This window comes from Mus caroli, unplaced genomic scaffold, assembly GCF_978045245.1.
Source record: "Mus caroli unplaced genomic scaffold, Mus_caroli_1 scaffold_6, whole genome shotgun sequence".
Taxonomy (NCBI): domain Eukaryota; kingdom Metazoa; phylum Chordata; class Mammalia; order Rodentia; family Muridae; genus Mus; species Mus caroli.
Genome location: NW_028227261.1, coordinates 111,801,789 through 111,824,672, shown reverse-complemented (window position 1 = coordinate 111,824,672; position 22,884 = coordinate 111,801,789). Strand labels below are relative to the sequence as shown.

Below are 22,884 nucleotides of genomic sequence, written 5' to 3'. Positions count from 1 at the left end.
GTTGGTTCTATCCTTGCTCCATGTGCGCCCTGCCCTGTCTCTGATCATCAGGTTTTATCTGCTGAGCCGAGCCAGCATGTACTTTCTTGCTCAGTAGCTTTTGTAAGCTGCATCAGGAAATGCTATCTTTTGGCGTCTGTCATATAGCATGTTTTCAAGGTTCATCTATAGCACCATGCACTGCACCCCCTCTTATTACAAATATTGCTTTGTAGAAAAAAAAAAGCACATTTTATTTATTCCTTTATCTGCTGATGGACATTTGGGTCACTCCAGCCATTTTACAGCCATGAATAATCTGCTATGAACATTCATATATGGTTTTTCTTTGAATGTGTTTTCATTTCTCTGGAAGCAGTTTTAGGAATGGAATTTCCGAGTCATATGATAACTCTATGCTTAATTTTGTGAGGAAATGCCAGACAGTTTTTCCAAGTGCCGATACCATTTTACCTGTTTATCAGCAATGTATGAGGGCTCCATTTTTCTACATCTAGATGACATATATTATGGTCTGGTCATCTGGTTTGAACCAAAATGGTATAGGGAAAAGTCATATTTCATGGTTTTTATTGTATTTTTGTAATAGCTCGTGATGTCAAGCATCTTTTCATATGTTTCCTGGGAATTTGTTCTCTGGCTTCCGGTTCTGTGTTAATGCCTAGTAAAACGGAATTTTCTACAATCTACTTTATGGAATATTTTACTGATCTGTTCTTCCCTATCCTGTCCTTTGCATCTTTCCTTAAGCTGCTAGCCTTTTACAAATACAGGTAGAGGTTAGGAATCTCTGAGTATAGTGATCTGGTTTCCTGCCACTCTTTTTCTTAGTATGATATATCCCAAATGCTGGTTGGCAGAAGTAGAGTAAGACAGAGAAGGAAGGTGACCTTGGGGACTGGATACCGGAGGGAGGTATCAAATACCCTGGAGCTTGCTTTCTGCCTTTGCCCTAAAGGAAACATGTCTTGTGGAGTAGGGCTTCTGGATCAGCAGACCATATTCTCAAGCAAATTCCAGGTCTTTAACCTCTGCAGGCAGGAATCGTAGAATTATTCTGATTGCTATGTGTGCTCCTACAGACAGGATCCTTGTTATACCTCTAGGGTCTTGTCCCACATAATTCTTTGACACAGAATTTGGAAATGTGGTCAGTGAGACTACAACAAAATAAAACAGTTTTAGTCTTTGTCCAACTGAAGAAAACTGATGTCAACACACACCCTACAATAGGGACATTTCTGGTCACGTGCCCAGATGTAGGGAACCACCCACTGCTTCCATCTATTGCCACCTTAACACTTACATCTAAGTGGTCCATGGTCACTTCACTAAGGGATGCACAAGACGGATGCAGCAGCTCATAGATGATGGTGTCTGCTCCCTTGCAGAACAACATGACTCGGTCTTCAGGTGTCCGAACTAAAGATAAGCAAATTAAGCAAAGTGACCACGCAGGCCTGCTGTTTAATTTGTTTTGGCTCTCTGAAGAACTTCAGGAGCCTGTTCCCCATAACATTTGTTTCTGTGCTGCCTTTGGAGGCTAAGAACTGGATGGAGAAACAATTCTACTGTGAGTTCAATATCCTCCACGGAAGATTCTGATGCAGAATATTATTTAGCTGTTTTTGTTTTGTTTTGTGAGATAGGGTCTCACAACTATCTGAGGCTGGGGCTTGGAACCTGCTGTGGAGTCCAGGCTGAGCTGGGACGCACGATCCTTTCTCTTCCTCTCTGCCTTTCACCTGGCAGGATTACTGGTATGTACTGCCACACCCTGTCACATTTGAATTCTTAGTCTCAAGGCCCAGACCAAGACTAGCACCAGGGATGGTTTTCTCTTAGTCTGAGTCTAAAGCCAAGTTAAAGAGCAGATGTTGTGAATTTCCATTGTATGTTTCTCAATATCCTAGGGATGGGATACAGCGCTATGCATAAGCTCTGCATAGTCTAGAGCATCTGTATAGATGCTAGTCTCATGTAGCCTGTCTTTACCCTGTTATATACTTTAATCATCTTTAGAGTACTAATACTACCCAATATAATGAAAATGTTATATTTGTGTGTGTTTATATTAAGAATCAATCCCCGGGACTCATAGACTCTGGGCAAATATTCTATGACTGAGTTACATCCCTGTAAGTAGCTGTAATCCTGCTTTAGAGAATAATAACAAATATAAACATTTACACCTGCTCAGGACATATATAACATATTTAACTTGTGAATGCTGAGCGTGTCCTTCACAACCTACCTATACACTCAGGCCACACACAACCGTTTCTTAAAATACTTTTGCTCTACAGCTGGCTGAATCCAAGGGTGAAGAGAGCAATCTATATTATTTGCTCCCATCTCTTATGCCATGCTCAGGATTTATGGATTCATTTTCTGTCCTTACTCGAACTTGACGGTGCTGGTAAGTCACCGGCGGAAGTACTAGAGGAAGGACATAGCACTTGCAGTAATCCCCTATTTATGCATAGGAGATAATTTAAAGGAGATGAGAGATAAAGTGTGTATGTTTGAGAGAAGTCGTGTGAGTGGGAGAAGGAATTTGTGTGTAGATGAAACAGAAAGATGTCAACATGGAAATGTACGCAAAGAACAGAAGAGAACAGACTGACTGACATGGAGGGTGCACCCACCAATGACAGACATCCTCTTGCGCTCATTGCTGAAGTCCAAGATAGCCAGTAGGCGGTAAACTCGGATTTTCCCCATTTCGATCACTGTGATAGTCTCAGGTGTGCGGGAGCAGAACACAAAGCCAAAGTTCCTAGTAGCCGTAACCAGGGCACCTTCATCTGGTGACTGAGCCTGGTACACCAGCTCACCTGACAAGAGAGAGAAAGGCAACAGAGCCTACAGAGATGAGCAAGGAGGGTCCACCCAGAAGTAAAACCATGTTTCCAGTGGCTGACATAAAGGAACCCAGAAGATGACATAATTCTTCAAAATGTCCTTACGTGCCGAGCTCTAAAAGGCCAGGCTATGTAGACCATGCAAATCTATTTTCATTTCCAATATCTCCAACTGATTTCACCATCTCTGGTTAGTCTGACAGCACCACAATGGTGTGTGTAGCACACACAAGCAGAGCAGCTGGCTACTCTCGAATTGTAGTGGGTAAAGATGGCTCAAGGAGCAGTTCCTGGGTCCTGCTCAAATATACTGAGTTCAGAATAACAAATCTTGGTGGAGAAAAATTGAGTTGAATATGTAAGGTAATAGGATAGATGATAGCTGGGCAGTGGTGGCTCACGCCTTTAGTCCCAGCACTTGGGAAGTGGAGGCAGGTGGATTTCTGAGTTTGAGGTTAGCCTGGTCTACAGAGTAAGTTCTAGGACAGCCAGGGATACACAGAGAAACCCTATCTCGAACACCCCCACCCCAATAGGATAGATGATTTAGTAATAATACAGAATACGTATGAGTGTGGCCCCTTTAGTGCACCCTGAGATGGTAATGACTCCCCATCCTATTAGTCTTTCTCTGCTGACCACTCAGAAGGTTTGAGTCTCTTCTCTAAGACGTCTACAACAGAGGTGCTGGATTAGTTTCTGAAGGCCATCTGCTTTTTAAAAAAGCATCACCAGAGACCTATCTTTGCGAATAAGGTAGGTGAACATAATTTTAAGTCGGACTTGGATGAATCTGCTGAACAACAACAAGCACTACCCCTTCTGCTTTAGATAGCTGCTGGCTGGTATGGCAGTCCCAGTGAGGTGCGATGGGTGGGGATTTGCAGGGCCAGCGGACATGAGATTTGGAATCTTATCTATCTCTGTCCTTCTCACTGTAAGATTTCAGTAACTGGACCTCTTTTTAGTTTTAGCTTCCTCAGTAAAACTGGGGTTATTTCCCCCCATCTGCCTGTCTCAGATGATGCTGTAAGGAAGGATTATGGATGATAAACACAGAAGTGATTGTAAAACTGTGAAGTGATGCCCAAACACAGTGTTACTGGGAATAGTAACTGTATTGACTCGAGAGAATATGATTCATTTGGAAGCCTAAAGTCTTGTTTGTAAGAATTCTTAGGGCTGGAGAGATGGCTTAGCAGCTAAAAGCATGCATGGGCTGCTCTTCCAGAGGAGCCTGGTTCAATTCCCAGCACCCACTTGGTGACTTACCTGTACCTCCAGTTTCAGGGGACTGATGTCGTCTTCTGACCTCTATGAGCCAGGCATATATATGGTACACAGACACACATGCAGGCAAAACATGCATATACTTAAAAATAATACTAACAGAGTTTAAAAACATTAAAAACTTAATAATGAATAAACAGTCATTTTTCATTTATTATTATAAAAAATAGTTTGGGTGAATTTATGGATGACTTTGCCATATTTGGTTACTAAAGAAACTAAGACATGAGGTGTCACTTACATTGTAAGGGATAAGAAGAGAACTCAACTCAGCCCTCAGGAAGCCTTGTCAAAGGCAGTAGGCCTGATCAGATGGATCCGTGATCAGTGACTGATTCTTTCATTCTTTCCCTAAACCAATAGGTCACTCTCCCCTGGCTGCTTGCAGTATTCAGCACTTCACAGTGGGTGGTGCTCCTTTGTTAGAAAGACCTCTCCTAGATCAGACTGTTCAAATCCTTCCGCCCACCCTGATGTGGGAACATGGTGTCCAGTCATGAGGCCCCTGCTCACCTTCCACCTTCTCTTCTGACATCACCGTGTGGCACAGCGAGAGGCAGAGGAAGAACAGGTAGACCAGCGGGTCTTCACTCTTCACTGCTTCCACCAAAGTCTTGTCATAGAAGGAAAACTTAGGGTCAGCCAGGTGGTTGTAAGAGAAGTCCACCTTGTCTTTCTGGAACATAAATCCCGGAACAAGGCTCTCAGCCACAGGAGCACATTTTCTAGACTGTCACACTGGGGTTGCTTCTGGAATGTGACAAGATCTATAAGGAAATGAGAAGGGGAGAGGAAGCGAGAAGGTGCAAGCGCCACTGGATTCTGGCATGCAGAGCTGGGCTGCTTATTGACCTGCACCAGGGAAGAAACTTCCTTCCTGAGGGAAGTGTGGCTTGGCGGACCCCTTGCTCACTCACACTCTGCACACAGAAAATAATCAGTGGTGCCCGTCAAACTTGACTTTTCCAGTTTCCAGGTCCTATCTGATAATCAAACCTGAGGGGATGAAGGACTAACTGCTCTCTGTTAATAACTGGCAAGTGAGAAAATTCTTATTTCTGCTTTCTTCTGTGTGATTTAGGGGGCTGAGAAAAGAAAAGGCCCTGCACAGGATGGTGTTATCATACCGGATCCCACAGAGAGAAACGGGCTGGAGATGAATGTTGGAAGTGCCACAGACAAGCTTCAGTGCATGACTACTTACATACTTAATATAGTCTGAGCTGTAAGCATACCCGGCCCTTCTAGCCGCCAACTCCCATGGTCTCACCTAGTGGTCTCTCTATTTAGTCCTCACCTCACTCTGTGGATTTACTATCTGCCTGGCTATGACCTTGGTCCTTCAGACACAGGCTCTCTTCTCCATTCAAGTTAGGCTCCTTGCTGTCAACATCCATGGCGACTGCAGGAGGCTAGCATACTTGCCCAGTCCATATCAGAATTTTCAGAGCTCTTTCTCCAGTTCTTTATTGTTGTACCATCACCTGTGCTGGGCCCCAGCATCCAAGCACACACAGAGCTATTCTACTTGGTGCATTGTTCGGAGAAGGGGGGTTTGTAGTGAGCTAAGCTGGCTCTTCTGTATATCTCATCCAGCAAAGAGTTTTGCCAAAACAAGTACAGTCTTCAGATCCTTAAGCCCCTCTTAGCCAATCATCAAGAGACAAGCTCTTATAAGTTTATGGGCTCAAACGTTTAGGAGAACCCATTACATAGCATCCCCTGAGGCATTTCTAGAATTTGCAGCTTAAAGTGGTACATTCTCCGAAATAACAGGCTTTTGGTAAGGCTGGAGAGGAAGGGTTAGCTCCTGCATTATCATGTTATTTGCAACTTTCCACTAGAAGTGACCAATCAAATCTGTCAGAAAGCCTCCAGCATCTGTATAGAGAATATACTGAAAGTAGCAAGATGAAATGGGGACTGGCTAGGAGAAAGGTTGTGGATGGCCTTGGTGGTTCTTGTATTTTGATGTTAATTCCCCTTTCCCAGGAGGGGTTGTCGAACAGGAAAGGAGTCATGTTCTCAGGTGACTTCTTGTGAACCACCCCCTAAAGAATGAAGGAACCAATCACTGGGTGAGTAGGCGGGACTTCTGGGTTGGAGAGAAAAAGAGTAGGCAAGAGAGAGATAGGAGCTTTTGGAAGGGGTAAGGGGGAGGACAAGATGTAGCTGCAAGTGCTTTCCCGTTTCAATGGTGGATCCACCAGGATTTGCCACCAGAGGATTTAGATTTAATATGGCTTACAAGATTAGGATTCTAGCTGTTGCACCCAGAGATTGAGTTAGCATTGTTTTTGAACTAAGTTGGTGTGGTGTTTTCCTTCATTCGGCAGCTTGACTGGGTTCCAGAGAGAAAGGTACCATGGCAAAGTGTAAGTTTGCCTGATGTGTACCACAAAAGGCCACGGGAGTTTTGAAGCATGGGGCTGGCTTGGTGGCAACCTACCACAACCCGCCAGTGGGAACTTAGTGAGCTGGGTGGAGAGATTTGGGGGCTCAGAGTCAGAGAGTCTCCACAAGATAAGAACAGGCTGCCCATTGCCTGCCAGTGCATGGCCAGCCAGTCTGCCGAGGCAGAGAATAGCTGGGTTTAGCGTGGGATGGGGCCGATTATTTAATATTTCCTCCAACAGAGATGATTTAGTGACTCACAGGAGAAATGATGAAGAACTGACAACAAATATTAAATCTAAGATGAATATGCAAACACAGCGAACTGGAATTGGTATAACACAACAAAAGAATAAAAAAAGAAAAGAGTGAAGAGTAATTTTATATTTCCCCATTGACCCACTGGATAGAAGGTGAGGTCCTTTACCACAATAGGATATTCAGTAGGTACAGAAGTTTGTACAGTGAAATAACTGGATACACAGAGGTCATGCAAGTAGCCATTGTGCACATAATCTTGAAGCTCAGGAAAGTGATACAAGTAAGTTTTTTGTTTTTGTTTTTAAATCCTTCCTTCTAGATAAGTAACGTGTGATAGTAGAAATCAAGCTGGCTGGCCTGGAGGCTTCCCTTCTGCTTAGCAGCTATATTAGCTGCAAGCTGCTATGCATGCTGCTAGGGCAGAGAAATACTCATTAGTCTTACCCAGCTGTTAACCCTGCTAGTACAGAACAAATTGTCCTGGAAAGATATGCCCACTGCTGCAATAACGACAAAGACGTTATGACAGTAACCAACCACCTTCTGACTGGACTTAAGGCCTGCTCTATAAGACAGAATTTATGTCTGGCATTGTTAACAGGGCCAGGAACCTGAGGTGAGGTAGGTTACAGGTCACAGGCCTCAGGGGAGAACCTACTAGCACGACCCTGTTAACTAAACAGAGAGTTTCTCTAACGCTTACTACTTACTGTTAGACCCAAGGGTTAGTGCACTGTTCAGCCCTCATCAGGGAAGCCTCGTTCGTCAGTAGATGGTGATTAATATAGAGACTGACAACTGGAAGGTTTTGTTGTTGTTGTTTGGGGAAAGCACAGGCTGTTTTCCCATCCCCTACCCCAGCTCTTTGGCTGGATGGGAATAAGATGGCAGCTGGTAGCTAAGTTAGCTGTACTTAAGTCAGGTGGTTAAGGGCTCAGGGTTGGGTCTAGCGGGCAGTGATAGTACGAGGGATACCCTCAAGGCAGGGATGGAGATTCTAAGAAGAGATGTTTAAAATCAAACCCATACATAAGAACTGAGTTCCAACACTGGGAAAAACAATAAAACAAACCAACTAGAGATAGATAATTTTATAACTATATGGATTAGAAGTATATAGTATGCCCACAAAGGGAAAAGGCCAATAAATTTGAAAATAAATTCAAAACTCTACATGGTAAAACCATCTAGATTCATTTTATTTTATGTGTTTGAGTGTTTTGCCTGCATGTATGGAAGTGGAGCACATGTGTAGCTGGTGTCTGCAGAGGTTAGAAGAGTGTCAGAAACCCTGGAACTGAAGTTGTAGATAGTTGTAAACCACCATGTGGGTGCCGTGACCTGAACCCAGCTCCTCTGTAAGAGCAGCGAATACTCTGAACTGCCCGAGCCATATCTTCAGCCCCCAGAGTAAAAACATTTAAAGGCACTAAAAACTGAGCCAAAAAGATTGCTCATCAACATGAGGTTGATCCTGGAGACCCATGGCAAATGGAAAGAACCAGTTCCTGGGGGTTGTCCCCTGACCTCCGTGTGCACATACATTTTATAACTCTGTGAATAGACCTAAAAGGTAAGTAAGTGTTCAATAGGAGATGAGAGGGGAAACAGGAGTACACAGAATTCCACCTGATAATCACAGCGTGGAGTTAAATGATGAGAGACTGTACGGGAGCTGAGAATACTAAGCTGCAGGGGTCAGGGAAGGAGCAAGGCTCATCAATGTGACTAGAGAGAACAACTTGTGCTGTCCATCTCAAAAAGTCGGAAAAAGGCATTCTCAATATTTTTGTGAATTTTGTTATGGTCTAAACCCTCCCCTCCCCAAAATAGCTGTAACCATTTTGTTCCATGCCTGACAGCTAGTTCACATTGTTGCAGTACCATGCCTGCCAGTCATTGACACAGAGATGTGACTTGGCTCAAGGACATGCTGATCACATATTCTGTTTTGTTCTGTATGTTCTGCATGAGGTTTGCTCATCTTCAGACGTTTCACAAAGCTTTTATGTAAGACCCATCAAGTCAAAGGTCAGTATGAATTGTTAAGACTAAAAAATATCTTGAGTCAGAGCTGACCACTGGCAGTCCTTCCTGTACCTACGTATGAATGAGCTCACTGTGGGGTTTGTGGCTGACACTGAAGAACCAAAAGAAATATGATTATGTTCTGACACTCCTCCCCTTCCTTACCCAGGACCACTCGGCTCAAGGTTAGCTGATAATACTTACCTAGTAAGCCATCTGCTCCCCTCCTTGCCCTTTAACCTTTTGAACCTGGTTTATCCTATAAAAAGCCTATCCTGAGATCAGACTAGTTACCGAAATTTGGCTTCTGAGTTTTTTGTTTTTTTTTTCAGTCCTGAACATTCGGTATTAAGGTGTGTATACAATAAACTATTCTTGCTTAACTTAGATTGGTGTTTGTATGGTTTGTGTGGCAACTCCCAAACCCAACAAATTTCACATTATCTATCCCAACCCCATTCATCTTCCCATGTCTTCATATCCACCCTCTGCCCTTGCATCACCCACCCTTCTCTACCCCACCCCCCAAAAACCCCAACCAACCAACCAAAAAACACACCAAAAAACTAACCAAACAAAAACCATCTTGCCACAGAAGCTCCAGTGTGTCACAGTGTGTCCCACACATCTTTACTTGCAAATGTTCACTGCAGTGAGTCATTGGTCTATTCAAGGTCTCTGGCCTCTGCTACACTATCAAAGCTGGATTCTCACCAGGACTCCTTTTGGATATCCTGTTGTTGCCCTGTGTCATGGAGATCCTGCAGCTTTGGCTCTGCAGGACCAGCTCCTTCATGGTCCAGCAGTTTATAGATGGGGTAGATCTATAAACTGCTGGTGGGCCAACTCAAAGCCCTGGGTGTGGGTGGTAGCTGAGTTGGTCAGCTTGCCAGCTGGACCACACCCATACCACTCGGGCCAACTCTTGCTCTTTGCCTAAGTGAGGGGTGAAGCCAGCTCTCCAGTACTGGGGCCAGCTTTCCCGCTCTCACACCCGGAGGCCAGCTCTCCCACACCACCAGAGCCAGTTCTACTATGCTACCTCTACTATGGTGAGGTATGGGTGTCCCTACTCTAACCCTCCCATCCCATTCCTAAGTGCTGCAGCAAGTGAGGAGTGGGGCTAGCTCTCCCCAGCCACCCTGTGAGTATTCTGAATATTTTTAACATAAAGAAAGGATAACTGCTTGAGGAGATATAAGACATTATGCAAGGCATGGTGGTGCATACCTTTAATCCCACACTCAGGAGGCAAAGACAGGTGGATCTCAGTGAGTTTGAGGCCAGCCTGGTCTACAAAATGAGTTCCAGGTCAGCCAGGGTTGTTACACAGAGAATCCCTGTCTCAAAAGGACAACAAAAACAAACAAAACCCAACCAAACATTATACTGTATCTCACAAATGTCTAATTTTGTCTTCATGTATTAGCTAAAATGCATTAATTAAAAGTAATATGCCAGGTGTGGTGGTACAAGTCCCAAATACCAGTAACAGGAGCCTAAGGCAGGAGAATCACAAGTTTCAAGTTACCCTGGGCTATGTAGGGAAACCTTGAGTCAGAAAAGGGTAGGGACATAGTGAGCCACTTGGCTTTCTATCAGTTTGATATCCACAGATTAAAAAATTGTTAAAACCTAACATCAACAAGGATATGGGGAAAAAGTAATTTTCATGTATTTATTGTGGGATGCAAACCTATCTAGTTTGTCTAGCTAATTTTGATGCCAGGACTTTATTCTCTGGTAATAAAGACCGAGGCCATCAAGGAGCTCACCAAATGTTACTGTGCTGGTAAAAGAACATGCGAAACAACAGGGAGTTGGATAGCTAACTAGGACATACACACAACCTTACAATGATACTGCGGAGCAAGCTCTGCTGAGATGTCCAGGATGCAACCTATAGAAATGGATCCTGGAAAGAGCACACACACTCTGATTTCTGTCTGCCACCCCCTCCGTGTGTGTGTGTGTGTGTGTGTGTGTGTGTGTGCTGGAGATCTGGTGCAGCAGTTTTGAGCAGTTGCTGCTCTTGAAGGGGGCCTGGGTTTGCCTCCCAGTATTTGCACCAGGCAGCTTACAATCACCTCTAAGTCCAGTTCTAGAGGATCTTCATGGTATTGCATGTATGTTGTGCACAAGTAGACATGTAGGCACATACATACAAATATGTAAAAATGTTTAAAATTGGTTTTAAAAATATCATTCTTCCTCCCATTTCATTCCTCCCTTAAAAAATCTCCCACATACCTCTCCTTGCTCTTTCAAACTCATGGCTCTTTTTCATTAACCATGTTACATACAAGTTGTGTGCATGTGTGTGTATTCTTAAATACATAAGTACAATCTGCCAAGTCTGTATACATCATGTTACTTCCATGTATATTCAGGGATGGCCACTTGGTGTTGGATAACCAGTTGGTGCGTTCGTCTCTGGATAAGACTACTTCTCCTGTTCCCCGAATTCCTAAGTTGCCCATAATCCTTTGTGTAGGGTTGAAGCCTCCTGGCTACCACCTCCCCCCAGCCCCGCCCATCCATTTTAGCTTGTCTGTGGTTATTCTTATTCAGCTCATGCTCTGGCAGTCATGTTGGTAAGACTGTAGGAGACCATCTCACAGCAAACTCCCTTTTCCTCTGGCTCTTCTATCTTTCTGAACCTTTGGCTGTGATGATCCTTAGCTTTAGGTGTCAGGTGAGTTGTACTGAGTTGTACTGTAGATGCATTGGTTGGAACTGGGCTCCACAAGTCTGCATTTGATTGGTGTGGTTTTTCTCCAAGTTCCTATTACTGAAGACACCATATATTTCAGTCTGGGTTCAGAGACCCCTGAACTGGAACTGATCTGAAAGCATTCTCCCTGAGGACCAGCTCTGTGGGCTCCAGAACGGGCCTTGCATGCTTCTAAAGGAGGACAGCAACCAGTACTTGTGCCCAGCTGATGCCTGTGAACCATAACAAAGGCCTGCACAGCACAGTAACCCCAAAGGGTGCAGGAGGGGCACACATCCTTTGGCAGCAACCAACAGCTTTCTAATTGGACTTAAGACCCACCCAACAAAAAGCACTGTTCTTGGAACTGGAGACCTAGCCAACTACACAGGATGAGTGAAGTCATGGATTTTTAATAAGAATCTACAACTGCCGATTTATTAAACCAGTAAAATCCCTAACTACAATCTAAGTATTTGTCTTTATACCCACAAAAATGTAGTCCTCACCCTCATCAAGGACAGTTCTTTTTCCTCATTATCTTTTTAAGATAGCATCTTCCATTGAAGGGCTTGCCTTTTTATCTAGATTGTTGACCTGTGACCTCCAGTGACTGCCTCCCACTGAGGCTATAGAAGAGAGCTGCTGCATCAGCTTCTTATGTGGGTAGTCCAAACTCACATCCTCATACTTATAAGGCAAGCCCTTTACCAAAGGAGCTACAGCCCAGCCCCCATTTAAAAATATTTATAATGATTAAATTGTGGTGGTTTGGATGAGAACGGCCCCATAGGCTCATATGTTTGAATGCTTGGTCCCAGTTGATGAACTGATTGGAAAGATTAGGAGGTGTGTTGCTGGGGGGGGGGTTTCTGAGGTTTCAAAAGCCCATGCCAGACCCAGTGTCTTCCCCTCTACCTGCTGCCTGTGAATCAGGATGTCAAGCTCTTGGTTACTGCTTCAGCACTATGCTGTCTGCTTCCTGCCTTGATGATAATACACTAGCCCTCTGAAACTGTAAGCAAGCCTCCAATTAAATGAAATTCTTTCATGAGTGTTGCCATGATCATGGTGTCTCAATAGAACACCGACTAGGACAGAAGTTAGTATCAGACATAGGATATTACTGCCATAGGCCTGACCATGCTGTTGTTTGGAGGAGTATGGAAGACTTTTGGTCTCTGAACTAGAAAAGCACCTTTTAGAGTGAAAGATAAATTATTGCACCTGGCCCCTTCCAGCACCAAGAAAGAATCACAATGTATAGTGGGTCTGTTTGGATTCTAGAGACAGGACATTCCTCATTTGGGTGTGTTACTTCAACCTATATACCAAGTGACACAGAAAGCTGCTAGCTTTGTGTGGGGCCTGGGACAGGAGAAGGCTCTTCAACAGGTCCAGGCTGATTATAAATATATATTAGAGAGAGATAGAGAAACAGAGAAAGAGAGGGAGAGAGGAAAGAAGGGAGAGGGAGGAAAGGAAGGAGGGAGGAAAGAAGGGAGGAAGGGAGAGGGGGGACATTTATAGAATGGCTCACAGGTTGTGGCCTGGCTAGTCCAATGACAACTGTCTACCAACAGAAACAGTCCCACAAGGCTGGAAGTCTCAGTTGGTCTTCGGTGTACATCAGAATCTGCAAAAAGTAGGCTCTAATATAAGCAAAGAGATGCAATTACCGGAGTGAGTGAGGGCAAGCAGGCAAGGAGAGCAAGCTCCCTTCTTCTATGTCTTTACCTAGGCTGCCAGCAGAAGATATGGGCTGTATTAAAGGTAGATCTTCTCACCTCAAAAGGTTCAGATTCAAAGTGAGTCTTCTCACTTCAAATTATCTAATTAAAAAAATCCCTCACAGTTGTACCCAGCCACTTGGGCACTAGTTAATTCCAGATGCAGTCAAGCTGACAACCAATTACAGCCATCACACCTGGGTCCAGATGTGGTCAAGCTGACAAGTGATTACAGCCATCACACCTGGGTCCAGATGTTGTGGTCAAGCTGACAATGGGTTACAGCCATCACACCTGGGTCCAGATGTGGTCAAGCTGACAAGTGATTACAGCCATCACACCTGGGGGCAGTATTCCCTCACTATGCTTCCTTTCCACACCTTTGGGATGGTGATGTATATTCTGGGTCAGTGTATGTTAGAAGCATGTGGTCTGCTTTTTGCTTTCACAGGGAGTTACAGTTAAGAGTCTGCCTTGAGTCTCAGAAGAGACTTTGGACTTTGAAAGTGTGAGACTGAGACTATGCGGACCTTTGAAACTGGACCAGATGCATTTTGCACTACAGTATGGCTACAACTCTGGGAGCCAAGGAGTGGAATGCAGTGGTTTGAATGAGAATGCCTGCACAGGCTCATTTACTTGTATGGTTGGTCCCCAGCAGATGAACCGTTTGGAAGGATTAGAAGGTGTGGTGTGTCCTACTGGAGTAGATGTATTGCTGGGGTGGGCTCTGAGGCATCCAAGCCCATGTCCAAGCCCATGCCTATCCCAGTATTTTTCCTTCTGCCTGCTGCTTGCTGATCAGGAAGTAAAGCTCTCAGCTGCTGTTCCTGTGCTATGCCTATCTGCTGCTTACCTTACTGATGACAGACTAACCCTTGGAAACTAAGCCAGCCCCCAGTCAAACGCTTTCTTTATGAGTGCTACCTGGGACATGGTGTCTCTTCCCAGCAATAGAACAGTGACTAAGACAATGATCATGAATTGCTTTGAGAGAGATTGGGGGGGGGGTGGGGCGGGAAGGAGGAGGAGGGTAGAGACACAGCCAACACTGACAAGACAACTTTCATAAATATTTCTCAAATGAAGACAGACCATATATATAATTTTTTTAAAAAAAATGTTAGGCCACTAAAATCTTATTATTTCAGGAGTAGAGACGGAAGTGTGTAAAAGATACTTCTGTCCTGACTCCCCACATGTAAATCACAAGAAGCTGTAATTACTCACTGGAGATTTTGGCACATACTCTCCATTGTCGTCGTAGGAATAACCTATTGGCAAATAAATGGAGCAGAGACTTAGTGAAGGGTTAAGGGAAGTTTTTATCTTATTGTGTGTGCTACAAGCCTGCCACTTTTTTTTCCTTTTCTTTCTTTCTTTCTTTCTTTCTTTCTTTCTTTCTTTCTTTCTTTCTTTCTTTCTTTCTTTCTTTCTTTCTTTTTTTTTGTTTTTCAAGACAGGGTTTCTCTGTATAGCCCTGGCTGTCCTGGAACTCACTTTGTAGACCAGGCTGGCCTCGAATTCAGAAATCTGCCTGCCTCTGCCTCCCAAGTGTTGGGATTAAAGGTGTGCACCACTTTTAAAACTCAGCACCATTAATTACATCTGCAGTGCTGTGCAGTTATCATTACCATATATTTGCAGTGCATTGTTTTTGGCAGTGCTGGGGCTCACACCCTAGCCTCCTGCAGGCTAAGGAGCCACCTACCACCACATACTCAGCACTCAACGCTCTGTAAGCACTTCAAAGAGAAACTCCCTACTCCCCTCATTTCCAGCCCCTCGACACCCCTTTCTGCTTTCATTTCTGTGGATTGTTCCTATTCTAGATTCTTCACTCAAGGAGAACCATGTAAGACTTGTCCTTTTGTGTCAGGCCATTTACTAAGCACAATGTTCTTAAGGCTTATCCGTGTTGGACCAGGTACCAAATTTCATGACTATTGATGAGAAAATCATATTCCAAATACTCATTGCCTACTTTAAAATGTCTTTTGATGAACATATGGGATATTTCTACTTCTGAGCAATAATGCTACAGCGAATACTTGCAAATACCTGTTTTACTTTCTTTTTCTGCTGTAGGAGGGTATCCAGGAAGGGGGTTTCTGGGTAATTTAAAAGAAGGCTTTCTTTTATTTTTTTTTGTATATGGATGCACATGTGCACTCGTGTGTGTGTGGAGGCCAGAGGCCTGCCTTAATGTCATTCCTTAGAACACACCATTCACAATTTCCTTTTCTTCCCTTCCTTTCTTCCTTTGTGTGTGTGTGTGTGTGTGTTTGTTTTTCTAAACAAGATCTCTTATCAGCTTGGAGCTGGAAGCATATAAGACAGTGAACTGCAATCAGCTGCTATACTCTACTATAGACTCAAAAACTAACTCTCAATGAAAAATTTCTACCCCTTTACCAATATCCATTTGACTTTATTTTATAAATAATTGAGCATATTATTTTTCTCCAAGATACTGGGAATCCCTTGAGACTAATGACTAAATCTTGTAAATATTGGTCTTCTTAAAATACAAAACAAAATATTTCATCTACTAAGTGCTAAATAAATATGTTTCTGGTTAGAAGTGGTTTTTTGAGATTATTATACAATTACATCATTTCTCCCTTCTCTTTCTTCCCTCCAGACATTTCCATATAACCTCCCAATTTCTCTCAAATTTATGGCCCCTTTTTTCACTAATTGCTATTGCATGCATATGTATTTTGATATATACACATAAACATATGTAGATATACTTTATATATATATGTACACATATGTATTTATGTCTAACCACATATACACACACGCACACACATATATAGTCTACTGAGCTCATGTAATATAACATGTATGTATGTTTTTAGGCCTAATTGGCACTGGACAAGCAGTTGGTGTGCTCTTCCCTGGGGAGGGCCGCCTCTCCCATTCCCAGCTTAGTTCATAAAGGGCTGTGAGAACAGAAGGTGAATAGAACTTCAGAGTCTCTATAGACTTGGCATACTTGAAAGCAGCCCGCCATGCAGCCTCTCCCAGGCTCAGGGAGGGCAGGACGTGCACGTACCATAGGTCTTCCCATTGATAGAACATTTGTTGAAAATCATCACATTCTCAGTCAGGGTTCCTGTTTTGTCAGAGAACACGTATTGGACTTGGCCCAGCTCCTCATTAAGAGTGGTGGTGCGAGCCTGTGCTGGCATGTTCTTTGGGGCGTAAAACATCTTTCGATCCCAGTTGATATAGTAACTGTTGCCCAGTCTTATTATTTCCACACTAAGGAGAAAGCAAGAAAAGAGGATAATGGTGAGAGCAGGACAAACAGATATGTTATTTTGGTTTGCTTCTTCTAAGTCCATGATAGATGAGGGTCTATATGTGGATCCCACACCAGCCAGTGCATCCTAGCTCTGACCCTGGCTACTATTATGCAAGGTTTCCCCACTTGGACCCTAATAGAACTCATTAATTTGTCTGGGATATACTTTGCTTCCACTCATCTTCTGCAATGTGTCCAGAAAGAGTCAATTTAAAAAGTACCTTTGGAGGGACAGTTAACTTATAAAAGGTAAGGTTGTTGGTGTAATTAAAAAGACTATTACTATGGCTATGTTGGAAAGAGAAACTTGCAATGCTAAGATATTCTTTGCTTCAGGAAAGAGCTGTGAAAATCAGAGGCTGTTTTAGGGGTTTATCCTTGATCAAATTCCAGCCAGTGCTGGCCTGTTGCACTCTGTCTTTCGATTGACCTCTCTCTACACCAGAGAGTCTCATGAGTATCATCAGATCAATTTTAAGTGAGCATGCATCCAGGTGTGGTGGCACGATCTTTTAATCCCAGCATTCAGGAGGCAGAGGCAGTTGAACCTCTGTGAGTCTGAGGTCAGCCTGGTCTACAAGAGTAAGTTCCAGGTTAGCTAGGGCTACACAGTGAGAGCCGAGTCAAAACTTTTGAGTAAGCACACAAACAATGGCGTCCACGTGGTGTTTTCATGAGGTTTTGTTCTTGTGCACCCACCCCATAAGCCTTCCTCTCACCCTTCTGTCTTGCTAGCCTCCACGCTTCCCCCGCGTGTCCGTTTGCATTCACATCAAATGTTTTTCATTACCCTCTTTGTTGTCTCCTCCCTTAAAATCTCTTTCCCCAGCAACCACATGATGCCTCCTAACCATCTATAATGAGATCTGGTTCCCTCTTCTGGCATGCAGGCATACATGCAGGCAGGATGCTGTATACATAATAAATAAATCTTTAAAAATGTAAAAGGTTATCACTACTACTTTAAAAAACAAGGGTGGTGGTGGTGGTATTGGAGAGATGGCAGTTAAGAGCACTGACTGCTCTTCCAGAGGTCCTGAGTTCAATTCTTAGCAACCACATGGTGACTCACAGCCATCTGTAATGGGCTCTGATGCCCTCACTATATATATATATATATAAGTCTTTTGTAAGTCTTTTGTAAGTCTTTTGGAAGTCTTTTGTACTTCCACATTGGTTTTAGCATTTTTTTTCTCCTAGTGTCATAAAGACTGTCATTGGGATTTTGATGGAGATTGTGTTGAATCTGTAAAACTATATATATATATATATATATATATATAAAGTAAATAAATAAAATCTTTTTAAAAATGTGTAAAGCTGGGCGGTGGTGGCGCACGCCTTTAATCCCAGCACTCGGGAGGCAGAGGCAGGTGGATTTCTGAGTTCAAGGCCAGCCTGGTCTACAGAGTGAGTTCCAGGACAGCCAGGGCTGTACAGAGAAACCCTGTCTCGAAAAAACAAAAAAAAAAAAAAAAAAAAAACCCTAAAAATGTGTAAAGCTTTAAAAAAAAAAAACTTTTTACACACACACACACACACACACATACAAATTTAAATCTAGATTCCACATAGAAGAGAAAACACACAGTTAATTGTCTGGGTCTGGTTGATTTTGTTTACCTCAGTGACTGTCCTAATTTTGAAGAGGCTGTCATTTCTCCAGTGTATGTTTTTGACATGTTTATTAATGACTAGGTGGCTGCAGTTGTGCGAATAGGTCTTCTGCCTTATCGCATAGTCACCATATCTATCTGTGTGTCAGTGCCGAGACATTTTAGTTACTGCAGCTCTCTAATATGGGATCAGATACTGGGGTACCTCTAGCACTTTTTTCTCCTGCTTAGGATTGCTTGGCTACAAAGTCTTTTGTACTTCCACATTGGTTTTAGCATTTTTTTTCTCCTAGTGTCATAAAGACTGTCATTGGGATTTTGATGGAGATTGTGTTGAATCTGTAAAACTGCGTTTGGTGCCATCGGCAATTTCATATTAAATCTGCTGACCCAGGGACGTGGGAGGACGTTCCCTCTTCTGTGCCCTTCCCCCAGCCTTGAGCAGGCTAAACAGACCTTGAGTGCATGCCATAATTGTTTTATGACCTAAGTGGAGTGGTCTCTCTGCATTTGCAATTTCCTACAGGAGCACTGAGTTTTGCAACATAATCCAGTTGAAACAAAGGATGTGTCCCTGGAATCTCCCTATATAAACACAGTGCTGAAAAACTTTGAGCCTTGATCAGAACCTTTGTCTTAGCTTCATCCTTCTCTACACCCATCCCTTTTCTTTTCCAGACCCCCTTTCAAGTAACCCAGTTCATCCATGACCGCTGAACGGCTACAGGTGGTGCCCTGAACAAGGGGACTAAAAACAGGGGAGGGGGTGGGGACCCACTGAGAAATGCTGTCTTGGGTGGAGCTCCACAGAAAACAGAAGAAAAGCAATAGTATACTGCACGGTAAGCAACAAACAGCATTAATGCTAACGCTAGTTATAAGTCTATTTTTTGGAGGATGTTGTTGTAGGAGGCACATTAAGGGAATACAGCTAGGCTGAAGCGGTGTTGACCGGTTGCCGAATTCACCTAGGGGTGACAGCGCAATTTGTCTGCAGTCAAGAGCTGCATCAGGTGAGAGGAGCAGGGTTTAAAAAACAGATTTTAGAAAAAATTCTTAGCTCAAGTAGATTTATGCTGTGCATGTTTCCCAAAAGTAGGGATGATAAATATATAAATGACGTGAGAAAGAGAGAGAGAGAGAGAAAGTAGGTTTCAGGAAAACAGTTGTCCCCTGTCCAGGACATTTTAGCAAAAGAGAAGAAAAATGGAAATAAGCTATTTCAAATCTCTCCTAGGGACAGGAGGAAATCGGGAAACATCCAGCTTCCTGTCTGTCTCCTACTGGAGATATCCTTAGCTCTGGTTATATTTAGGTCCCTTTGGGAAATCTAGTTTTCTCCCCTGTTTATTGTCTGTCCTTGGTGCACCAATCTGTCCATGTGTGTCAATTTACGTCTGGTTTTGTTTCGTTGTTTGAATGATTATTTTTCTGTGTTTCATGTTGAAAAGGAAAAATGATTAAAACTTTATCTGCTGGCTGTCCACCCCTTGATTTAGTTTAACTTGTTTAAAAGACAGTCTCAGTTGGCCTTTGGAGCCCTGCACCTGTAGTTAGAAGTCTAGCATAGCTGGAGAAGCCCTGCCAGGATCTGCTTGTCTGCAAAAGCTGCTCTTAAAGGGGCCAGCAGCTTCTCAAGTTCTATGGCAAGTAAGCTGATGGTTGTTTCTACTCGGGAAACCTCTGATTGTGTTTACTGGGCTCAGCAAGCGACAAGGTGCTTTTTCTCTTGAAATTATAGTTAGAAAAAAGTAAAAATTGTGTTTGGTCTAAATATATAAGATGTGTATAGCCACTTCATTTTTGTTTCTGACTGGTTTTAAAGGTATAAATATGTTCTGCATGTCTTGGTAGTAGAGTACTGCCTTATAAGTTATTGGGTATGATTAGAAATTTGTAACATTAGTAACAGAAAGTTAGCTTAAAACTGGTAACTCAGGGTTGGAGTCATTCTAAACAACAACACGTGGCATGAGCCAACCCAGGAAAACAGGTGTCTAAAGATACTTCTAAATTGGGATAATATTTTATGTAATTCTTATCCTAGAAACTAGACTTCTAAAGGGTAGGATTTAAAACAATGTCTCTTTAATGAGGTATTAAAAGTTGCACTGTCACGAATTCATATATAAGAACTGGCAGCCAAACTTTGTAACTTGAAAGTAATGCTCTTGGTATTGATTTTTAAAGAGAATGGATTGTTTACACTGTTAAAAATTGGGTTTTGTTTTCCAAAACTATGGTTATGCTCTAAAATTGCAAAAGAAACTTAAAAATTATGGCTAAACTGCCAGTGTTCCATTGGCTGCAGTTTGCAGTTCCATCACAGGCTCAGAATTAACTCACCCATATTTGTAATTAAGAAAAAAATCAAGCAAGTGGAGATTTAAGAAACATTTACAATTGAGTTAATGCAAAACTCAGAGCAGCCTTAGCAGAGGCTTGTGTGACATTCCTTTTGTCTTGGTAATCCTGACTTGTCCCTAGAAATGTGTTTATTGCCTTGCTTGTTCCTTGGTGAGGAGGAGTCAGTCTCAGACCCCAAGGCACTCACAACAGGCAGTTTTTGGAATCATGAAGCTGTTGCTAAGCCAGGGAAATCCATTTCTGAACTTATCAGAGCAATCCCAGGAAGTGCAGGATTGGACCTCAGTTCTACCATCTACACAGTACTGACCCCAGAAATGGGAGTTCTAACCCTGCTTGCCTCCAGGGACCTGGGGGTCACTCTTAGGCTGAAGCAGCATTATTATAAAAGGATTACAGATCTATCCAGGTGTTATAGATAATGGAACAGGCTATTACAGTCAAGCTTTTGAGATGTTTTGTTGATAGTTTAATAGTATCCATATTACTGGGATTCTTCATAATTCTCAAGGACATGGTATTGTGAAACAGGCCCATGGAACTTTAAAACAGTATCTTCATAAAACACAAAAAGGGGGAATTATATCCCCATATACATTATTTAAATCAAGCTTTTTATTTTTAAATTTGTTAAAAAATTGGATGCTAAGGAACTCTCTGCTGAGTGTCTATGGCACCCTACAACTAGACATACTTATTTATGCCTAGGTGAAATGGAAGGATCCACTGACTGGCATATGGCATGATCCCAACCAGGAATATGGGGAAGAGGGCATGTTTGTGTTTTTTCCACAGGATGCTACAGGAGTGTGCTAGCTGCCAGAGTGATTGGTGTGACATGCTGATGCTGAGACAAAGACTGATGCTGACCTGTGAGCTTGCTGAGTGCCCTGACAATGGTTACAGGATAGCTGTTTTGGACACATGTTCTTGACCCACCTTTGCTTGCCTATATCCCAGATTGGACAAGCTGCCTTGCTTCAAGCTTTTAGACCTTGTGGGACAGAGAACATGGAGACTGTGGAGACTGACTTAGAAAAATTAATCAACAGGAGAAGTTATGATGACTCTTCTCTTTCCTTTAATGTGACAGTTATTCTGACTCAATCATGGACTGGTCTAGAAATCAATCCAATATTGGAAAAAAAGGAAATGACAGGCTTCATTTGGAAGGCTGGTTCTGGACATTTTCAGAGACATATTGGGAAGTTAGTTGCAGTTCTTTATGAAGTTACATTTGCAGCAGATTAAATTGGACAGGATCTGAATTTCAAACAAGTGTTAGTGCATGTGTTTAAGCTCCTAATCTTTTATTCCGTCAACAGGGAGGACTATGCACAGCCCTCCATGAGAAATGTTATCTTCACATCGATCATTCAGGAATAGTAAAGGATTCTATGGCTAAAGTTAGAGAAGAACTAGTCAAAAGGAAGAGAAAAAGGACAGAATCAGGGATGGTTTGAACCCTGATTCTCCATTCCCTATGACTTAAAACTTTAATTTCTACACTGCTTGGACTATTAATTATAATTTTGTTGCTTTTAACTTTTGGACCATGTATCTTAAACAAATTGGTTGCCTTTACACAGGATCACTTTCAGCAAGCTCAGCTATTCACCATGGCAGTTATCCATTGCTATGAAGTAATGCATTGAGTACACATTCATATGGAAAAGAGTGTGCTATAGAAGGCCAGTAGTCAGAGAGGGTAAGAGTGTTTTTGCGCTCCTATCGACCTAAGACAGAGACATACATCAATGCTATGTTTGTCCTCCATGACGGGTAAAAGGAGCAATATAGACACTGACCTAAGACAGGCACGGTTGCCTTTCCGCTCTATATCCTAGACATGGTTATGGAAAACAAGTAAATCTTGTGCGCCCCCCCCCCCCCGTCCAGCTACTGATAATTGCTCATTTTAAAAACAAAACAAAATGGGGGAGATTGTGTGCTTCCCCCAGCCTTGAGCAGGCTAAACAGATCTTGAGTGCTTGCCACAACTGTCTTATGACCTAGGTGGAGTGTCAGGCCTTGTGATTTTGCAATTTCCTACAGGAGCTTTGAGGAATAGACCACCTGCTGAGCCTGTTTGCAACATAATCCAGCTGAAACAAAAGATGGGTCTGTAGGAGCTCTCTATATAAACATAGTGCTGAGTATTAAACTTTGAGCCTTGATCAGAACCTTTGTCTTGGCTTCTTCCTTCTCTACAACCGTCTCTTTTCTTTTCCAGCCTCCATTCCAGGTAACCCAGTTTATCCACAGCTGCTCGATGGCTACAGTCTTCTAGTGTCTTCTTCTCTTT

The 22,884-nt window shown here is 42.9% G+C and overlaps 1 protein-coding gene across 1 annotated transcript in view; it reads right to left on the bottom strand.

Moving 5' to 3' along the window:
* LOC110292950 (phospholipid-transporting ATPase FetA) overlaps positions 1 to 22,884 on the bottom strand; it is a 108,219-nt gene that overhangs the window by 16,958 nt on the left and 68,377 nt on the right. Inside the window, exons 14-18 of the mRNA XM_021160642.1 lie at positions 16,345 to 16,553; positions 14,511 to 14,554; positions 4,668 to 4,830; positions 2,649 to 2,837; positions 1,307 to 1,422 (exon numbers count right to left, since the gene is read on the bottom strand). Coding sequence (XP_021016301.1) covers positions 1,307 to 1,422; positions 2,649 to 2,837; positions 4,668 to 4,830; positions 14,511 to 14,554; positions 16,345 to 16,553 — 721 coding nt within the window. The remainder of the gene's footprint in view (positions 1 to 1,306; positions 1,423 to 2,648; positions 2,838 to 4,667; positions 4,831 to 14,510; positions 14,555 to 16,344; positions 16,554 to 22,884) is intronic.